Source organism: Sardina pilchardus, chromosome 6 (genome assembly GCF_963854185.1).
Source record: "Sardina pilchardus chromosome 6, fSarPil1.1, whole genome shotgun sequence".
NCBI lineage: Eukaryota > Metazoa > Chordata > Actinopteri > Clupeiformes > Clupeidae > Sardina > Sardina pilchardus.
In genome coordinates this window covers 35513256-35535528 of record NC_084999.1, presented here as the reverse complement: position 1 = coordinate 35535528, position 22273 = coordinate 35513256, and the positions used below count along the sequence as shown (strand labels likewise).

Sequence of the window (22273 nt, the reverse complement as noted above, 5' to 3'; positions counted from 1 at the left end):
GTAGAGGGATAGACCTTTAAGTGTTTCTGCTTGAAAGCACCTACCAATGCCAGTAGTATGCTTATTCTTTACATTTTTTTGATATGTACTCATTTTAAGGGCTAGCCAAACGAAATAATCCCTGCTTTATACCAGTGTTGTTATCACCAAGCCAAAAGAGCCCCTGCGTGAAAAACTAGGCCTAGTCTGATATAAACAAATTGTTGTCGTTAAACGGTCCATGAGCCAAAGAGTTATGGATATGAGGTAAAATATTTTATGACTACAGATAAGCCCCTGATAGAGAGATAATTCCTTAGGTGTGCATGTTACAGATTATTGACTAACACTAAACCCTATTGAGTTGGATTTTGGATGCCTGTGTGACGCTTAACAATCAAGGATGACTCATGCTTACTTAATTTTTCCAAATGAATTGCTGACACACTGATTTACTTCTAAATTGAACAAATGTTGTACACACAGATCTGCCAAGGAGACGTACACATGGCTGACTGCTGTGGCAGACAGTGTTGTACTAACATTCATGCTCACTCTAAAAATAATTTACACATTTAAGTATAAGATAAATGTTATATACTGACTTTGTTGTATGCTTATATAAAAGGGCATAAATTCTGTAAATGTTTTGCTTCAAAGCACATAGACAGATGTTGGTGGTACAATTATTCTTATAGCTAAAATATTGACTTCTTACAGTGTTAAGAAGTGATAAAGCACATATACACACAGTCACACACAAGTGAAATTTCGATTAATGATTTAAATTGAAGAATTTTAACTGCTGGGATGAACTAATTTGCATTCCTTTTAACCACTATCATTTTATATACATTCTTTGATTATTTGATTTGATTTTCTTGATAGATTTGTATTCAGTATGCAAATAATGCCAGTAACAAAGATGATTTATCTTATGAAACATTTTTTTTTCAATTTGAGATACACCAGAATGTGTTTAATTCCATTTATTTTGAAATCTGTATATTGGTTTGTTTGTTTTGCTCTTTCTCTCTTTCCTGTCTTTCCCTATATACATGCCCAACTCATCGAAAAAGCAAAAGACTATTGATATTCTAATGTTACAGCAGACAGACGATACTCTCACGATTCTGCTCAACTCCAGATTGCTTTTACACAAAGAAGAATGTTCCACGCTACATCAATGCTCACCTGATCCTGAGAACTTGTTTCGGACCGGAGAAGCTCGGTCAACTAATGTGAAAACTACTCTGAGAGATTCCTTTGGACACTATGGACAAATATGTGAATATGGATGACTGGCCTTAATTTTGACAATCTGTTAACTTTGTGTCTCAGTTGTCAAGGGGGCGAATCTGTAAGGCAGGTTTTCAGATTCCTTTGAGGCAGATGAGAGCTGAATGCCTTTTGCTGCTAATTTACATCTGTGTGAGCTTCTGATAGCTCATTGTTGTCTCAGCTGGCTGTGGCCGGAACCCCATCAAGCAGCCATCAACACTTCCCCCATCGATTCAGTGAAAGTCAAATTGACAACTTCTGAAATACTCATAAAATGTATGTTGTAAATGTAATACATCCATGTTTGGTCTTGAATTAATACTTGTAATGTGGGCAACAGCCTAATCACAGTTTCATTGCAATCTAATATTTGTACATGGTTATAGACTAAGAAATACACTATAGAGTTTTAGACGCCACACCCACTTTCAGGTAAAGAAGCCCTGCTGAGTCGGGAGTGGCTGGATGGATGAAAAGGGAATCTCTTGGTGTGATGCGCTCTCTTCTCTCACTTTCTCAGCTTTGGGCAAGAGGTGACTCTTCTCTTCCTGCTCTGCTCTGGTCTAGGCAAGAGGTCACACTGACCTCTCTGCCCCTGTCTCTCTCTTTCTCTCTCTCTCTCTCTCTCTCTCTCCCCCTGCCTTTCTCTCTCTCTCTCTCTATCTTTTGATTTCTTTATGGGGTTTGTTATTTTCATTATTTGATATATTGTTTTATCTGGTGTATGTAGCATTGTAACTTGGTAACTTGTTAAGGTTTAAGTCCAAGTTTATTGTTTGTTTTGAGGTTAAGATTACTTATCCTTTGTTACTTTGTTTAAGGATAATTACTGATACTTTTACTCTTACCTAAGGCTCAAGGCCTAATAAATGGTTAATTCTCCTCGCTCAGTTTGCATATCTCTAAAGTCTAGTTGTGCCATGCCATTCTCTGCCATAGTTAAACAAACTAGTTATTTGGTAATGTATTAGAGGTACAATATATCTATGGAGTCAGATTCTTGGTGAAATTCCTAATACAATTGCCATCTAACTTCTCAGATATTTTTACAGTCCAATTCAACCTCATCGAAGCGCCGGACGTAGACAGAACACGTATAAAAGTGGGAAATATATTGTCGTATATTTTGCCCATTTACAGTGGCCACATTATCACCTCAAATGTGCATTAACTTCTGATTCCCAAGTTTTGTGTTGTCTAACTGTTGAACTCAGTGGGGCAGTCATGCTCTGAGGTGCCCTGTCTTGATTTAACTAGCAGACATGTTACAGTATAGTACAGTACAGTATAGTGTGATAGTGATAACAGTTAACTTAACTATTATGCTTATCAACTTCATGTAAGTTACTACATTTACTTATTAATAAAGCAGAACTGTAATGTGTGCCAATATGTCCTGAAACTAAGTGCAGGTCTATGTCCCATCTTATTCAGCATCACATTAAAAATACCAAAAAAAGTCGAATATTCCAAGAAAAAAAGTCCCAAATTTGCCACTTTATAAAGTCAAAAAATTGGCACATTATAAAGTCTGTGTGTAACAGTGTAACTAGTCGTTTCTGCTCTGCGCTGTGATTGCTCGCTTGATAGAGTATAAAAGCGTGACGCCGACACAGCTGATTCTATTCTCTTTTTGATAGTTTACTGGAAAATGTTGCAGCGTCGATGGGAGGTTATAGGAGACAGGGAGGCTGAGATGTCGTTCCAAACTTGGGATCATTTATTTTTCTGAAGTTGTACATGCTAGTACACGGGGCAGCAGGAGGTGTACACTCGAAAAACAATAAACTCACTGCTAAATCAGTCAATCTCTCGTCCACTCGTCCAATCACACAACTCTCTCGCACGTACATACACACATGAGCGTGCGCATAGACCGGGAAAACAGGAGGCACAGGGGAAACCAATGGGGGAAACAGACAGAGCAGTCCAGCAAGGGGGCTAGCCTACAGCCTCAGCGCTACAATAGCCTACACATACTACACACAGCTGGGTTTGAGTCTCCTTCCCAACTCCTCTTCCCAGGGTAATTTGAGCACACAATAAAAGGAAACAAAGCCAAATAGCCTACATTAGAAGCTATGCATACAATTCGCTAGGAATTCGAGATGACTTCGACCACCTAAACCAGGGGTCGGCAACCCAAAATGTTCAAAGAGCCATTTTGGACCAAAAAAACAAAAAGCAAATCTGTCTGGAGCCGCAAAAAATGAAAAGCCTTATGTAAGCCTTATATGAAGGCAACACAGGCTGTAAGTGTAGGCTATAATATGACTAAGTAAGCTACAACGAGGCTACATCATGAGCTTTCATGATTAAATGTTTTTCCCTGCAGCGCATCTCGGAGAGAATGACACACCACGTGACTACTCCGCTGTATATGGTGCTTTAAGTTCAACTTCGTGTAATCACCATCCGTGAACCGTTGTTTTCCACGTTTTAATATCTCTCAGGTTGCAACAAAAATTCTCCAGAAGTAGGCTACTGCAATCGCACTTTTTCTCTCAGTCCCAACTGGGTAGTCGGCTGCAAATGTAGCATGCCTTCCCTGAAAATGTCTTTCTAAATGTCTTTCTCTTTTTGTTGTTCGCCAACTTCTCATTACAAAGCAAACATGCAGGCAATCCTTCCGCAATGGCAATGAAAGCAAATGATTCCCATTCTGCCTTAAATTCTCTGATCTCATCGGCTATCTTTCTCTTTTTCCCTTTGGGATCCATGGCATGGCCCATGCTGACACACCCGCCGGTTTGTTGACAACCACTGGTTTACAGCCACCTGCCTGGCGCGGCGCCGCCCTGAAACGTGTGTCGCAGACTATCAAATCTTCGTTAACAGAAATGTTGAACTTCAATATTTATTATGCACATTTTTACAACATTGGAAAACGTTAAGAATGTTTGTCCTCATACAGAAACCATATTAAAACAAACAAACAAAAATCCCCCCATTCATTTTCATACATTTTTGAAGACGCTCCAGGGAGCCACCAGGGTGGCGCTAAAGAGCCGCATGCGGCTCTAGAGCCGCAGGTTGCCGACCCCTGACCTAAACACAAAAACCCTGCCTGGCTTAGTCTAGCTTCCCATTTGATCCAGCAAATGTGCGACTTTATAATGTGGCAAATTTGCCACTTTAGAAAGTGGCAAATTTGTACTGTCAATGACGCATGGACCAGATTTTTATTGGACTTTTTTCTGTAAAAAGGGAGTCATCATCCAATTCAGAGGGTGGCGATAATGCACAGAATTGTTTGCCGCATAACAAGAAGAAGTAAAAGTTGCTCGGGAACGCACACCTGAGTCCGAGTAGAGTCCCACACTGAGTAACGATTGGCTGTAGCCGGCAGATAGGTGCCAGCATGGAGGTATTATAATACTGCGTTCATGCAGCTCGGAACCTCGGAAATGTCTGACCTCCGATAGCGGAAAAATGACATGAACGCTAGGTCGGGTTGGATTTTTTGCTCGGAGACTCGTGCGGAAGTTTTGTGCCCCGAGGTGTCCGACTTGACGTCACTATCATATTCTCCAACCACGACGGCCTCCCTTGCAACAACACAAGAGGTGAATTTCACTGTCATTACGAATAGGCAAGGTAATTTGTCACTAAATTAACAACACAGACAGAAACACTCGCCCAAGACAATTTCCTTCTTGCTCAACCATACTAAGCAGTTGTAATAAGGTATTTATGCGTTTCCTGTATTTATTTTCCGAACTGATCTCATGAACACAATTTTTTCGGAGGTCGGGACTTTTTAAAGGCAGGTCCTCCGAGGTTCCGAGCTGCATGAACGCAGTCTAAGAACTGGAGAAAGTGTACAAGTCCCGCCCCCATTCATTTCAATGGGAATGCTGGGAATGCTAGGCTAGTGAAAATTGCCAAAATTGAACGATTTTTTCAGGCTTCAACATGGCGTTTCAAGGGGCTTGTTTCCGGTGCCGTTTTACTTAGCCAATAAAGTGCCAGGTTACTGATTGACGTAAGGTACAGAAGGAGAGCTCGTGCCCACACTAAGCTCGTGCATGAGCTGAGGGTGGAACAGCCACCAATCAGCATGAGGAAAACTATGGGAAAACGCCATCGGACATGATGTATTTCGGGAAAATGGCGACGAGGAAGTGCCTTGCTAATCGGCGAAGCTAATCAGTCAAATCCTGACCCCCTGGGTGCCAGTCCACCAACATGTACGCGCATGAGAGCTTGTGCCCAACACAGATGTTCATGCACGGGGCTGGTTCTAAATGCTCCGTACGGCACCATACTTGAAAATGGCGCATGCTAACATGCTGAAGCTAATCTACACAGTCTTGACCCCCTGGTCTCCAGATAGCTGCATGCAAGGGCTATGCTAACTTGCTAGGTTGCTAGCTATCATGGCATAGGAGGCTATGTGAAAGAAGGCAAAAATGTAAAATATTCATCAAGAATAGAAAAAAAAAAATTACTTTAGTAAAATACAAGTGTACATGTATTTTATGCACCAAGAATCTGTCTAAGAGACAAAATCTGGAGTGGCACCAAAACACCAGCCACTAGAAAACAGCAATCCATCCGATGAGCATAATCTGTGTTGGACTCACTCAATCTGCAACAGAGGCATCATTTTGTAAATCATCTTGTGGTTGGAGAGAAGCCAAGTTACTTGGGAGAACTTGATGCTGCTTAATATGGCGTTGACTATATATAATACCTCCATGCTAGAGACACTTGAGGAGAATTTTTCTTATCTCATTGGTCAATGGCTGTTTTCCCTACAGTACATGCTATTTTGTTCTGATTGGTAAGTTTTATCCAATTGAGTGCAGAGGCAGTTTTCCCCCTGTGTCAGTTGATATGCACCCCTTAATCATGTCCCAATCATGCACTGTCAGACTCAAATTCTAAATAGAAATTGAGTATGGCTACATCAGGCTAACAGACATTAGGGAGAGAGGGGTAAGACGAGCCACTTTTTACATTTTTAATCACAGCGTCATGTCAAAGACGACTTTTTTTGCAATCTTCATACCATATCAAAATTCAAAGTGTCCTGCTACTATTTGACTAAAAAAATAATTGAAAACATTTTATAGACCCAGTGATATGCCCTTTTGAAAAAAAGTGGTCAAGTGGCTCAACTTACCCCATGCACGGGGTAAGATGAGCCAATGTGTTGGGTAAAATAAGCCAAAGCAAAAACTCAGGTAAAATATTGTTTTATTAAGTCTTTCATTGTTCATAACACAAAATATGACCTGTAAAAGCTATGTCAACCAATTCAGCCTTTAAACTTATCTTAAAATCCATTTAAAGTTTAAAAGGGATATAGAGTGGATTTATGGACCATATTACCTTGTTCTCTGTTAAAATCTTATTGATCTCAATGGCTTGAACAGTCCATTGTTTGGATGAGAAGAGCCCTTCAGAATCTTTTGGGCCCTTAGAAGTACAGTGAGTACGGGTTGAGAATGCACCTTCTCCCGCGGGACTCCCGAAGAGATCCCGCAGTGCGTCAAGCCGATTTTTTTCGAGGCTAAGGCAATGTACCCAAACAACCACCAGGTGGCAGAAAGTTTCAACTGCATTTAATGATGAAGACCGCATATCCGTCAATAGTCGACTCCTTAATCTCACTGAATCATTAAAATGAAGGTGATGACTGGCGAAATTATTCAAACGACACTTCAATGAACCATTGTTGAAATGAATGAAAATGGTTATAGAAATCGCCTACAGCCAGCGTTATAAGAAATATATAAGTAATAGTTAAAGTCTTCTTCCGTATTAAACAGATAGCCTACGGGACGCTCTTTGTTCCGTAGGCTATTTTAAGGAACTACTCAATGCACACACACTGGGTAAACTGGCGCGCTACAAACATTAAAATGTCAACTCATATTTATTTCTCTTTGTCGCCATGATATTGGGGGAAACGCGGAGAGGCGAGATGGTCAGTCCTCGTATTTGTTCTTCGCGTTTCGTTATAAGAAATATATAAGTAATAGTTAAAGTCTTCTTCTGTATTAAACAGATAGCCTACGGGACGCTCTTTGTTCCGTATTTTAAGGAACTGCTCAATTCACACACACTGGGTAAACTGGCGCGCTACAAACATTAAAATGTCAAATCATATTTATTTCTCTTTGTCGCCATGATATTGGGGGAAACGCGGAGAGGCGAGATGGTCAGTCCTCGTATTTTTTCTTCGCGTTTCGTTATAAGAAATATATAAGTAATAGTTAAAGTCTTCTTCTGTATTAAACAGATAGCCTACGGGACGCTCTTTGTTCCGTATTTTAAGGAACTACTCAATGCACACACACTGGGTAAACTGGCGCGCTACAAACATTAAAATGTCAAATCATATGCATTTCTCTTTGTCGCCATGATATTGGGGGAAACGCGGAGAGGCGAGATGGTCAGTCCTCGTATTTTTTCTTCGCGTTTCGTTATAAGAAATATATAAGTAATAGTTAAAGTCTTCTTCTGTATTGAACAGATAGCCTACGGGACGCTCTTTGTTCCGTATTTTAAGGAACTACTCAATGCACACACACTGGGTAAACTGGCGCGCTACAAACATTAAAATGTCAAATCATATTTATTTCTTTGTCGCCATGGTAGGCCTATTGGGGGAAACGCGGAGAGGCGAGATGGTCAGTCCTCGTATTTTTTCTTCGCGTTTCGTCATAAGAATATATAAGTAATAGTTAAAGTCTTCTTCTGTATTCTCTGCCACATTCGACAACAGCATTCAAGTTCCTTCTCAGCACGATGACGTGACTTTGCTTGCTGTTGGCCCAGATTAGAACAACATGCTCGAATTCACCAACAGAGTCGCGGCAACGTTGGTAGATACCAGTGATGCGCGGGTACGTGTCTGAACGCCCCGCCCCGCCCCGCCGTTTACAACTAACCCGACCGCAACTCGGACCGCAAAAAAAAAATATTGAAATACAGGACCCGACCCGCTTCCCGACCCGCTTATTGTAAAAAGTAGCCTAGTCTAACTTAGTCGTAGCGTCATTGAGCTATGCAAAATTGGTATCTCATATGCATGTAAAACAATAATAGCCTATATTGCCTAATTATATATAGCCTATAATTGCTCAGAATTTGGGAAACATGCATTTGGTCTACCTTTTTTTTGTTCCGTGTCAGCATTCATCCAAAAATGTGGCTGTTTGACTCAACATTGAACATAATTAGCCTAGGATTTTCCTATACAAATTCTGTTTCAGCCGTTCCTCACATGAATGCCTTGAAGCTCTCCCAAGCATGAAATGCAGGCATAGAATATTATTAAGAAACTCTTTATTAACGTCTTCATCAATGGACCAAAAGTCCATTGCTCCGCGATTATAAATTGCAGCGAGATGAAACCTTTATTGCACGACGTGGGGAAGAGCAGACGTGGGGCTTTCCAACGAGCCACTAGGCCTATAAGTTGCGCAAGGACGCACATATTGCATGCTCATACCAATTGTAGGCTATATGCCTTGATGACATTAAAGTAAGAAATATTTCCTGATTTGGGAAACTTTTAGTTTATTTTTCTTTCCATAATACCATTCGATCTTGCTGGAAATTATCAGACTTGAGAAACACGCATTGCATCGGCAACTTCGCTGCTCAGTAGACGATTCTGCCACTTTCTGTAGAGGCCAGCAGTTCGAGATAAAAGCTGCAGATCATAGACAGAGAAAGCATATGCTCTGAGAACAGAACACAACTGCATGTCAAGTGTAGCCGAGGGTCTGTCTACGCAGAAACAACAAGTGCATTTCTACATGTTCGTGACAAAATGTGGGGGATAGAATCGCGTTTCAGTGGGAATGCTGCAACTTATGTCTTTTTCTTCTAAAGACAATTATGTACGATATAAATGACAATTTATTTTTTTTACCGACCCGACCAAACATGACCCGCATATCATTAAAAATATTTTTTCTTGACCCATAACCGCGGGTGACCGCGGGTGACCGCGGGTGACCGCGGTCGCCCGCTCGATTTGGATCAGCCCGCGCATCACTGGTAGATACGGATGCCTGCTCTTCAGAGCCATCACCACAAAGGAGCACTAGAGCCTGGTGCAAAACCACCAACTGGGATGGATCGAAGGGCAAGCAAGCACTGCCACACAACGTCAAGACCTTTGTCAACACTAAGCAGAAAGTTTCCTACGATGGGGAGAAGTGGCCGCAAGGACTGCATCGATAAGATCAACGAATGCCTTCGCAAGCCCCGAAACCCTGGCGATACATTTTCTTTCCTTTAATTCAATAAAACATTGTTTATCTGAAGAACTTTTCCGAGGTTGTCTTGTCTACCAAATCCTAAACTTAAATAGAGTAAACATTTTATCTTATGAAAAAACTCTTAGGGGGATCAGTTAGGCAGCCCTTCCTCCATTATCGTAGTAGGACTATAGGCAATTTATTAGAGGGGTCAAAAAAAACTAATAAAGTAGGCTAGACTAAATGTGTCACTTTAGTGATTGGCTCTTTCAAATGCAAATTAGGTGGATGGGCTTTTGAATGGGCCTGCTGCAGGTGAGAGGACAAATCCTACGAATTTATTGTTTTTAGAAAGTGCCATTATCATTGCCATATTCTCTTAAAACATAGGCTATATATTTGAAAACGAGTTGATTAAAGGCTTCTAAAGGTGTCTCTATAATATGATAAAAGCAGAGATTGAGATGTGTGTTTGGAACAGTTTTTCAAATCCCCCGGGGGTATTTAGACTCCAGGGTGTTAAGCACTCATTCACAACTGTCCCATCGCTAAATGCTCTCTTGTGTTGCGTGATCACACAAGTATACCTGTCGTAGTGTGCTTTTAATTTGATATGCCTAATTATTATCTCCGCCAAGGATATAGGATGAACAAAGTCTATGGATTTGCTATCCAGTAGCCTAATAATTAGGCTATGTGCCACGTCCGATTTCGCAAGTGGTGTAGTAGGCTACATTTAAAAACAGACAGCCGCCTGTGAGATCCATTTCATGAAGAGCATTATTGTCTTGTGCGATCATTCCCCCTCCCCCACACTCGTCTAACCAGTTCACTACATTATAGCCTATAGCCTATGCGGCACTGAGGACGACACTTGAGCCCGACACTATGTCAATGTAAAAATGTGTGTGAGTGCGCGCTTAACCACGAATTAACATATTAACTTTTCTTTTCAGCAGACATCGCAAACATAAAAAGAATCTCAAAACAGGAAATCTTTCATTTCTTTTAATAAATCGATTCATTTTGTTTTGACGGGTTCCGGAGAGGTTCTTCGACTGGGTTTCGAACCCCGGTCGCTGGCGTAAGATACCTATGCTTCAACCACATGCGCCACAACTGGATACGAATTTCGAAAGGCTTTATTCGGCCTATGTACTTGAACGTCGCCGTAGCCTACTTGAACGTCGCCGGTTAAAATGAACAAGCCTCCGTTTAAAAAAATAGCTTAGGCCTACACATTTCTAAGTATTCCTAGCATGTAAATGTTGCCAAAATGTCCATCTTGTCCATCTCTTTCGTCTTCGCCTTGACGTTGACAATAATAGCCTATTCACGGAAATGCGGTCTTGTAACCGTAGCCTAATGAATTCATGAATTAATCTAAGGTTGCCTTTCGAGTAGCATATTTCAGGTTGAATTGAAGGCTATTTCCTTCTGATAGGCCTATAGGTTTCTAAAACCATTTTCATTCATTTCAACAATGGTTTATTGAAACGTCGTTTGATTAATTTCGCCAGTCATCACTTTCATTTTAAGGATATAGGATGAACAAAGTCTATGGATTTGCTATCCAGTAGCCTAATAATTAGGCTATGTGCCACGTCCGATTTCGCAAGTGGTGTAGGCCTAGTAGGCTACATTTAAAAACAGACAGCCGCCTGTGAGATCCATTTCATGAAGAGCATTATTGTCTTGTGCGATCATTCCCCCTCCCCCACACTCGTCTAACCAGGTCACTACATTATAGCCTATATGCGGCACTGAGGACGACACGACACTTGAGCCCGACACTATGTCAATGTAAAAATGTGTGTGAGTGCGCGCTGAACCACGAATTAACATATTAACTTTTCCTTTCAGCAGACATCGCAAACATAAAAAGAATCTCAAAACAGGAAGTCTTTCGTTTCTTTTAATAAATCGATGCATTTTCTTTTGATGGGTTCCGGAGAGGTTCTTCGACTAGGTTTCGAACCCCGGTCGCTGGCATACGATACCTATGCATCAACCACTTGCGCCACAGCTGGATGTGAACTTCAATAGGCTTTATTCGGGAAATGTACTTGAAACGTCGCCGGTTAAAATGAACAAGCCTCCGTTTTAAAATAGCTTACACATTTCTAAGTATTCCTAGCATGTAAATGTTGCCAAAATGTCCATCTTGTCCATCTCTTTCGTCTTCGCCTTGACGTTGACAATAATAGCCTATTCACGGAAATGCGGTCTTGTAACCGTAATGAATTCATGAATTAATCTAAGGTTGCCTTTCGAGTAGCCTATTTCAGGTTGAATTGAAGGAAATAGGCTAGTCCTTCTGATAGGCCTATAGGTTTCTAAAACCATTTTCATTCATTTCAACAATGGTTTATTGAAACGTCGTTTGATTAATTTCGCCAATCACTTTCATTTTAATGATTAAATGAGACGGATATGCGGAGCATTTCTCTCCCTCTCCGTTGACCAAAACGTTGCTCTGGCATCTCTGCTGGACTGACTGAGTTATAGGCTACGTCGAGTGAGAGAGCTGTGAGGTAGGCTGTAAACATTCGAAAACTCGGGCGGTCTATGTTGCCCCCTTGCGGTTGCAGTTTTCCCGATGCTTCGGGAGTCCCGATGTGCGGGAATGAAAGGAGCATTCTCAACCCGTACCATCTGTACTCTTCTGGAGTAGATGTCTTGCAGTGCAGGTACTGTACCAATCAAATGTAATATTAGGACTAGCCTCCTTAGACACTTTAGTCATAGGCAACGTTGCAATGTTAATTTGGGCTAGAAGTGCTTGCTTGTGGTGGCGCTCCTGTCCGCTGCTTCTCCCGAATTGTGTTTGGCAAATTTGCCAACAATCATCTTAAAAGTCTTCTTCTGTATTGAACAGACGCTCGGCATGTCAGATAGCAGTTGCAGAGTTTTAGAATGTTTTACAACCCAGCTGGTATCCGCTGTTCATTCCGACATATCCCCACTCGGCGGTATTTATAACTTTTTTTTTTTCAAACAACGTGCCATTCCGACATGAGGTCATTAATAGGCTATTAATGTCATAACTATTAGGTCTAGGCTATCATTAGGCTTACTATGCATGGCTGTAGGCAGCTATGAGGCCACTGAGATCTGGACCTCATCGGTTTTGAGAGCTGGAAATACATGTGTTTGCTAAATATCGGTGTATTGTTGTGCATGTTGCGTTCGCGACTCGGGGAAGTGAAAGCAGTTCTGTATAGACATTGCGAGTTTCATGGTGATCATCGGCGCAGCTGTAGCTGATTGTGAAAGCTGATTGGAAATAAGTTTAGAGCGAACGTTTCAACTATGTTTGTCATGGTAGACAAAAACACTCAAATAAAACAATAGCCTAAAAAATAACTGTAGTGCGTAATGTACACGGCTCTCTATATCCTAAATAATTTTCGAGGTTCACCATTTGGTAATATGACCTATCCTTACTGACAATAATTTAGATTCAGCACAACTAAAGTTGCACGAAGGCAAAATACAGTCCTAAGCCTATTATATATAGCCTGGCCATGCAATTAGCCTATTGTAGATGTGCAAAACCAGCATTTGCGTGCGTGCTTGCCGATGAGGTGTAGCCAATACAAAAATGAGCATAACATCTGATTATTAAAGTATGGCTATAGGATATACTGTAGGCTACTGGTAAGAGAAGAGCTGGTTTAAAATTCAACCGGTCAAGGTGCAGAACAAGAGTAAATCATAAAAAATGGAAAAAGGTTCGCACACTTGCAATCCTTCTTTTTTGATTTTCTTTTCTTTTCTTTAGCACAAAGGAATGACGTTTCGACCGTGTGGTCTTCTTCAGATTAAAATTCAAGTAACGTGCGCTATTTAACCCCTCGAGACCGACTGTATTGCAGTCTGCTGACACAGACAGGCGACGCTTTGGGCACGAATGAATGGGTTTGCCCTTTGTGCGTTAAATATTCCATATCAGGGATGGGCAACTTTCATGACTAAGAGGGCCACATTTTTTTATCATCACCATCAGAGGGCCAAATGTGGCCGCGCACTTCCGCACATCTGATGCTGCAAAATAATTCTGAATAAGAACGAAATATGTCAATTTTCATGCTCAAATGCATTTTTTACATAGACTCCCTAACAACAAATACAAATATTTTACAGCCAGTGATAAGTATTATTTTCAGTGCAAAGGGCTCACATAAATCACCATTCAATGATGGCACAGAATTGAAAAACAATGGCCCATCATGAAGTGCAACAAGTCTCATATTCAATGCATTTATGCTCCCACTCCATTTTTAAGAATTTATAGACATTCCCTAACGTCCATAATGAGAGTAGGCCTACAGATGTAACATGTAACATCCATCACATCTGTACTCTCGTCCAACGCCAAAAAGTAAGCTACAGTAGGCCTACTTGCAGTCATGCATGATTTGTCTCAGCTCCCCCCCTCGACATTATCAGAATGTCAACAATTATGCACGTCACCGTGCGTCGGGACAAATATACCGTTTCGAAGTTTTTACCTCCACTACGCACCCAAACAATTTCGCCATCTGATATCGCTTCTTTGCTTTGGCAAGCTCAAGCGAAAGGGCAGGCTACTTCTGATAACTTTTCGCAAGGTGTTGTAGTGTAGTGGCGACTGAAGTTTAAATCTTTCATGGCTGATATAGTTTCTAGCAAAACTTGACATGGGTTTGCCTTACCATTCTATGAACAGACACTGCTTCCGATTTTGACTGAAAGGTAGCCTACGGTTTTCTAAATGAGTTTTCTACTTTTCTTCTATGTGTGCACTGTTTTTCCTCAGCGATTGTAAAGGTCCGAGGGCCCGAGGGGGTTTGCATAGGAGGCGCAATCTATCGGCGAACAGTATAATTACAATGACGGTGCGGTAAAAAAAAACAAAAAAAACACACGTTTTTAATCACAGTAAAAATGATCATCCGCGGGCCGCACTGAGTGAGGAGGCGGGCCGCATGTGGCCCGCGGGCCGCCAGTTTGCCTATCGAGTCTTTCAGGTTGAATTGAAGGCTATTTCCTTCTGATAGGCCTATAGGCGATTTTCTAAAACCATTTTCATTAATTTCAACAATGGTTTATTGAAACGTTGTTTGATTCATTTCGCCAGTCATCACCTTCATTTTAATGATTAAATGAGACGGATTAAATGAGACGGATATGCGGAGCATTTCTCTCCCTCTCCATTGACCAAAACGTTGCTCTGGCATCTCTGCTGGACTGACTGAGTTATAGGCTACGTCGCGTGAGAGAGCTGTGAGGTAGGCTGTAAAACATTTTAAAACTCTGCAACTGCAATCCGACATGCCGAGCGTCATGTCTCTTTTCTCCGCTTGTCACCAGCGCGGTGTCTTCGGGTTTTTCCGTGTTTTCCGGCATGAGCCAAACCTCCATGTTATTAGGGCGGTCTTATGTTGCCCCCTTGCGGTTGCAGTTTTAATTACAAAGTCCCGAACCTTCGGGATTCCCGCGGCAAAGAAAGGAGCATTCTCAACCCGTACCATCTGTAGGTTATTTACATCACATAGGTAAGAGCGTAACTTCACTGGACGGTGGGTCCCTGGCCTTTTAGATTCAACCGCTGATGAATGGTATACGGGCGGACACATAACAAAACTTTCCTACCGGTCATCAGGGTTACCTCCAGGGGGAAACACACACGGGATGTTTTTTCAGATGTCCAGGAACCAGAGAAACATCACATTTACAAGAAAAGGCATGTGTTTGTTTTGTCATGTGCAGTTTTAGCAATGGTTTTCTTAAATACCAGCTCAAACTGTACAAGTAAATTGCATACAATAAACCAAAGCTCATGATTTACGCTATGTGCTCACACTAAACGGTCTGATGGTTAGCTATAACATGACTACCCACACTATCCACAAGGGTCCGGCATCCCATGAGGCCTTGCATCAAAAATTTTTGTGACAATAAATAATAATCCTATATTTGAACTCTTCACTAACTAGCAAACAAAATACCATAGGTATACTATTTCTGTCACCTCACCGCAAGTGTCATCCATTTTCTTCTTCACAGTAGCAACCCACTTAATCTTGTGGATACGTGTGAAATAAACTCATAGGACCCACCAAACCTGGAATTGTGTGGTTATTTAGAAATGATAAATCACCTCAAATCAAATCACCAAAATGCCACATGTTTTCAATTGATTCAACTGTTCAATACCCTGACAAGGGGTGCCCAACATTTCTGACATGTCAGAACCAACCATCCCATTACCAGTTAGGAGAGCTTGTTCACCTTGTTACTCCCTGGGCCTGCATGCTACAGGACAAACAACACACGAACAAGCTGAGATTCGTCCCTCTTCAGAAAACAGTCGCCTTCTCATCTGTGTGTGTGCAGTAACGGCGCAGTCACACGCTTGCGTCGGCCAACGTTCGTCCGTTGTTTTCCCATTCACTTTACATTGGCTGGACTTCATTTCATGCCGCACTGAATTGTGGGTCCGATGCGTTCCCTGAGATACGTTGCCTCCGCTAAAAAGTTGAGAAATGTTCAACTTTTGACGGATCGCGCAAGCGCCAGCCAATGAAATTCCGTGTATGCAAATTTTCGAACACTGACAAACCAATCAGTTCACGTTTATGGAAATGTGCCAAAATGAGGCATACGTTGGCGGACGCAAGCGTCTGACTGCACCGTAACTATCTGATGCACCCACCGATAGCCTTGCTTTGTATATTTAATTGACGTGGTTAGAACCAACTAGCTTCCAAAGTGAAATAAAGGACTAACATTTTCCTATTTACATGTTGTGACTGGTATTTGGTGCACATTGTAATTTTACTAATGTATATTTATATACACTATATTTTATATTTATATATATTAATTATATTCTCATTCAGGTGAAGCACTGCTATTTTGTATTCTTAAAGGTTGGGTATGGAATTTGCAAAATGGCCGGCAGATTTTGAAAATACACTACTCAAACAGTTTAACCCTTTTCGCCCTAACTCCACATGGACACGCATTCATGCACGAGGCACGAGCGAGAATTCAGATGCGAGAGAGCGAGCCAGGCTAGGCACTTGACAGGGGCAGAGCTGTATAAAATGCCAGCCAGTCTGTACAGTATACAAGCTCTAGTCTCCATACAATCGCTCACATCATCCTCCTCCCCAAGCAGGCTACTGTGCTAGCTAGTTCTCCATTCTTGTAGGCAATAGTTCCACAAATCCCCGAAGGCAGAGTTTATACATTATCGTAAAAGCACCAATAGGCTACCTACTGCTCCAAAAAAATAAAACCAAATAACATTTGATAAATGAACCTCACATTTTTCAGTAGCCATAGGTGTGTGCATATTGAACAGAATCTGGTTTGGTTCTTACCGGGGCTTTACCTCCTGAAATATTCCACTGGAGCTATGTGCCGTTTCGTTTCGGTTTCATCCTTACAACACTCTTCGAGTCATGGTAAAATGTAATTTTTGTTAAATAGCTTATTTATTGGGTGGGTGCATGACTTTCTGTAGGCCTACGAATCCAACGTCTTAGTTTGTATAGAAATGAAGTGACACATACAATAGACGTGCAGTAGGCCTAGTTGGTTTCGTTTTAGCACTTGTGACGAGCTATGAGTGTACACGAAAGTGTCAAGCGCGTGGGGGGAATGGGGAGGAGGAGGAGGAGTACGACAGTTAGATTGACGAACGAGCTGTGAAATGATTATAAAGGGCTCAGAATATAGTTAGCTGAAGTTTTTCAAGCCTTGCCCGTTCCACAGATGATTGACGTGTTTAATTTCCATTGCAGTGCTTCCAACTCAGTGGCTGTAAGTTAGTTAGGAATAGGATTTCAAGTGATTTTGCAAAAATGGTCAAAAAAGTAAATAAGAAGTCAATGAGATCTTCAATCTATTAACCTCCCACTTCTAATATCAATTGTCACAGCTAGCTTCCTGTGTATTAGTCGAATTGTGTATAAGCCGCAAGACAGTTTTCTATGCAACTTAAAAGAAACAAAACCATACTGATACCATAATAACTGTCCCTGTGTATTAACCTCATAACTCATAATCTCATCAGTGAACAATGCAAAAAACACTGCATGAGGGGGCAGCAAGAAAATGCATTAGGCTACATGTACATCCCAGGACCCGTATGGGATGGTATTACCTTGTCCCAGCGCATCTCTAAAATCAGGAATATCTTAATGCCATAATGTGCCAAAATACCAAATGCTACAGCAGAGTTTATATTAAGCCATTAAAGCATTGCAAAGTCTGTAATGACACAAGCAATTAATTGTATCTAAGGTTAATTAGTTTCTAGTCATATCAAGCACAGCCTATACTCAAATGCATACAGTACTTGCAAATGGCCCATTTTGATTTTTTTCCCCTTACATTGCACATCATCTACTTATAGGACATTGTTCCTATACAAATGCCTGACCTCTTTGGAAAGCTGAGACCCTATAGTTTCTTAGGAGACAATCAGGATAGTTATGTGAAGTACTGGCACAGAGCCACAGAGACTAGAATAAATATTCTGATGGATAACAAGCACCTCTGAACTGACCACATTTCAGCCCTCTTGGTCAATGGTTCTGACTTAGAAACACAACTGAGCTCTAGTCTCGTGAAGCTGGGTACAAAAGTAGATCAGTATAGAATGAAAACTACGTACTTTAGACCATTGTTTGCCAAGGTATGCTCATGCATTTTGTAAAATGCCCTATGGAAACTCCCCATAGGACTTTTGGCTATCCAAAATGCATACTAACAATCAAATGCTTACTGCCTACTGTAGAAGCATAATCTTGGTCTCAAATGAAAGGTAACACTTTGAAGTTTCATGCTTGCATTTGGATTATTCTTCAGGGGTTCTGATACGGAATGACTACACTAAATATGGAATGATTACAAAAATATATATATTATTACCATTTCTTTGTCTATACATCTGGATAACTAATGTTGGATCAAATTACACTAATATTACATTTCTATGGAATCTTGTGAATATTTCAAGATCCAGCTATATCTAGCATATTGCTAAGGATATACACAGGGGGGAGGTGGGTAAATTACCCATTACTGGAACATTCTATGCATTACAGGCTAAACACATTCATTTCTGAGGATGGATCTGATAGTGTGATATGAGTATAATTATTAGTGGACCACAAGCTGTATCACTTGAATTGATTAAATGCTGTACCCATGTCAAACGTTACTTGATGTTGGTTGTGCTGGCTCATGCCTGTCGCTAAATCATCCATTTGTGCTACTGTACTTATATTTCGTCATTGGGCTATACCTGATTTAAGCAGCGGATGTTTAAAACCCCCCCAAAAAAACATAACATGCCCATGCCCATGTCTTTTTAGAGGCTGTATCTGACAAATATTGCAATAAAATATGACAATAATTTTAAAAGACAGAGTACATATCGATCTCCATAAGCATAATGACAGGGATAAGTTTATATGGGCCATACAGTAGGCTACATTGACTACACAAGATTCACTTTATTGTCCTACAGCATGCTGTAAGTCACGATGAATGGGTTGCTTGCTCTAATGTGTGATCACTTGATGTGGTTTTAAATGTAACATTAGCTGACTCGTAACAGGCTACCATCATGGGGTGTTGATTACACTGAAAGCTAGGTTTGACATTCTGTTGCCAAAACAAATGTCTGTTGACGTCTGTTGCAACCGCATTTGAAATCAGATTCAGCCAATTAGAGGTATATGCAAGCGCTATTCAAATGGAACAGTGTTCTTCCCTCCAGCATCCCTCCACAAACTATTTCAAAGTGCTTGAGCCATTAACACAATTAACATTAACATTATCCAGATACTGATGATAGCACTGTTTGTCCCAGAGCTTAAAGACATGTACTGCAGTCAGTAACCAGTAACAACTTAACACCGATCCCTGATATTCATCTCTAATGTTCATGTATCTCTGCATGACTTGTTATACACATTTTTTTACAAATTGAAAATCAAATGTATGCATTACTTCACAAAAAGTACAGACTTGGGTCTTTCATTATTAATTAAGATGTGGTACCTATGAAATATCACTAAGCTTCTGATCATGTCACAACACTTACTTCTTGTTGTTATGGCCAACATATCTCACTGCAGCAATGATGAAGGCAATGACTGCTACTCCTCCAATAGTGCCCACTATCACAGCCATCATATACTTTTCTGAAATACAAAGTGACTCCATTACAAAATAGTACATGCTAGACCATCAGTACCAAAATAGTCAATCTACACACTCTAATCCTAGACAGCTAATATTTTGCCAACATTTTTCTCTTTATTCATTCCTATGTGCAGGTTATCAGGAATGCACAGGTTATCAGGGACATTGATATGATATTTTTTTGTGATTAATGTAAGACAGTGTTACTTACTCTCCTGCTGAAGTTCCAGTTGGACGGTTTCGGTGCCATAAATGTTGGTGATGCTACAATGGACATGAATTCCAGTTCCTCCGTTGCCCATTTGTTCACCTTTGTCACGCAGCTTGATCATCCCAGTTGATGTGTAGCCATCTGTGTGTGTGTAGTAGTTGAAGCGATTCTCTGTCTCATTTATGGTGATGTTGAGGTCAGGAAGGTAAAACTCAATCGCTGGCTCAGGGTTTCCTGTTGCCATGCAAACACACTGGACACCCTCACGGACTACTGTACACTTGGATTCATCCAGAAGAATTGGAGCAACTAAAAAAGAACAAAGAGGAAACGAGAAGAGCTCTGTTAGAGATGAACTGAACACAGATGCTACTATACAAAGGTGAGGGGTAAAACCATTTAATACAGATGATCACAAAACAATGAAGATGTTTCTTCATCCTCTTCATAGAGTAACAAGGCAACTAGGTTGTGTCACTCCAACAATATTATGTAAACCTCACCTCGTCCTTACACCTCCCATACACACACGCACGCACGCACGCACGCACGCACGCACGCACGCACGCACGCACGCACGCACGCACGCACGCACACACGCACATTAATTCCATATTAAAGAAATTACATTTAGCTAATGATATATTGGTAGGACTGGTAATTACATACACTCCACTGTGATGTTGAGTGAGCTGGATGAACGGCCATGCTCATTCTCAGCCAAGCAACGATACTGGCCACTTCCTTGAGGTGTCAGCTCCACCAGTTCCAAGACAGAAAGCTCATCCGCTATAATGGTGCCCACCAGCTCCCCATCCTTGAGCCAAGTAAGAGTAGGCACTGGGCTGCCTTGCGTGTTGCATTGGAGGTATATGGATGAACCCTCCAGCACTGTCAGAGAACTGTTCACCCAAGGATCACGGGGTGGATCTGCAAAAGCATGAGGAACATGAAATCACATAAGATGAGAGGGAGATGGAGAGAGAGATAAAAGAAAGAGATATATAGGACATATAATTCGATGAATGATTGTCTCCATGTCATAATAAACTATCCTTTCACGGTCCTATCCTGGTATCCTTTCCATTTAGCCTATCCAAATCCATTTCATTTAGTCTGCTGTCTACCTGTGCTGCAGTGCATCAACAATAGGCTAATGCACGGAAGGCTGTTCAGATACCTCATTTGTTTACCGTGGAGTACTGTAAAAGGATGTATGTGTGAGTCAAAATTGTTATCATTGGGTAAACCATATCTTCAGTGTTGGAGTGAACATGTACGGTACAAAATATAACAGAAGATGCCGTAACAACACTGCTAACACACATGGGCTTGAGAACAGCCTTACAGTATGTGCATACAGTATAGCCTATTCCTGAGACACTGGACTACTGAGGCACGTAACTCAAGATCTCTCAAGAATGCTACAATTCAGCTACCTTTGGAACATCTCATCAAGATATTGAATCTCCATGTATTTGCATTCATGTCTTTCACTAGGTGGCCCTACACCATAAATAAATCCTGATTGGCTGGGTTGATACAGTTTCTTGAAACCAACTTCACACAAAATGTGAATCTTGAGCATGGTGCTTCTAGAATTATTCCACAAAAACTGCTTCTGGACTATCCACTGGTCTATTACTGGGGGCCCAGCAAGGGGAAAGTTGCCTCCTTGGACCAAAAGCTTCAATTCCAGTCTAGTGGGGCTACAGTATATCCACAAAGTTGTATGTGTCCTGGTGTTCCAATGTCCTGGGAATCAGCAATAAAACTTGTTGAACATATCAATATGAATATACTGTTCTATAATGGTCAAAACGAGATGTACCGCAAGGCGGTACACAATATGACCGCTGCTCAGTCCTGCACATTATATAAATCACACTTTTGTTTCCATCATCTACTCCATCCCCTACTGCAACTTTCATGTATGTAAATGAATGTGTCATGTGTGCGCTTGCTTTTGTGTATGAGTGCTTCTCTGTCTGAGTTTTTCGCTGTGAGTGTGTGTGGTGGGGATAACGGTGTGTGTGTGTGCGTGTGTGTGTGTGTGTGTCTGCTTGTGTTTTATGTGTCTCTGTGTGTATACTTGTGAGTGTGTGGGTAATGGTGTGTGTGTGTGTGTGTGTGTGTGTGTGTGTCTGCTTGTGTTTTATGTGTCTCTGTGTGTATACTTGTGAGTGTGTGGGTAATGGTGTGTGTGTGTGTGTGTGTCTGCTTGTGTTTTATGTGTCTCTGTGTGTATACTTGTGAGTGTGTGGTAATGGTGTGTGTGTGTGTGTGTGTGTGTGTGTGTGTGCATGTTTATGCATGTGTTTGTGTACATTTTTATGTACATGTGTGTGTGTGTGTGTGTGTGTGTGTGTGT

General features: G+C 41.2%; 1 protein-coding gene across 8 annotated transcripts in view; it reads right to left on the bottom strand.

The window, feature by feature from the left end:
* Positions 1 to 22273, bottom strand: part of mag (myelin associated glycoprotein) — a 90371-nt gene that overhangs the window by 17051 nt on the left and 51047 nt on the right. For all 8 annotated transcript variants that reach the window (XM_062539681.1, XM_062539680.1, XM_062539685.1 and 5 more), the window contains 3 exons: positions 20572 to 20832; positions 19903 to 20211; positions 19591 to 19690 (listed from right to left, as the gene is read on the bottom strand). In XM_062539681.1, coding sequence (XP_062395665.1) covers positions 19591 to 19690; positions 19903 to 20211; positions 20572 to 20832 — 670 coding nt within the window. The remainder of the gene's footprint in view (positions 1 to 19590; positions 19691 to 19902; positions 20212 to 20571; positions 20833 to 22273) is intronic.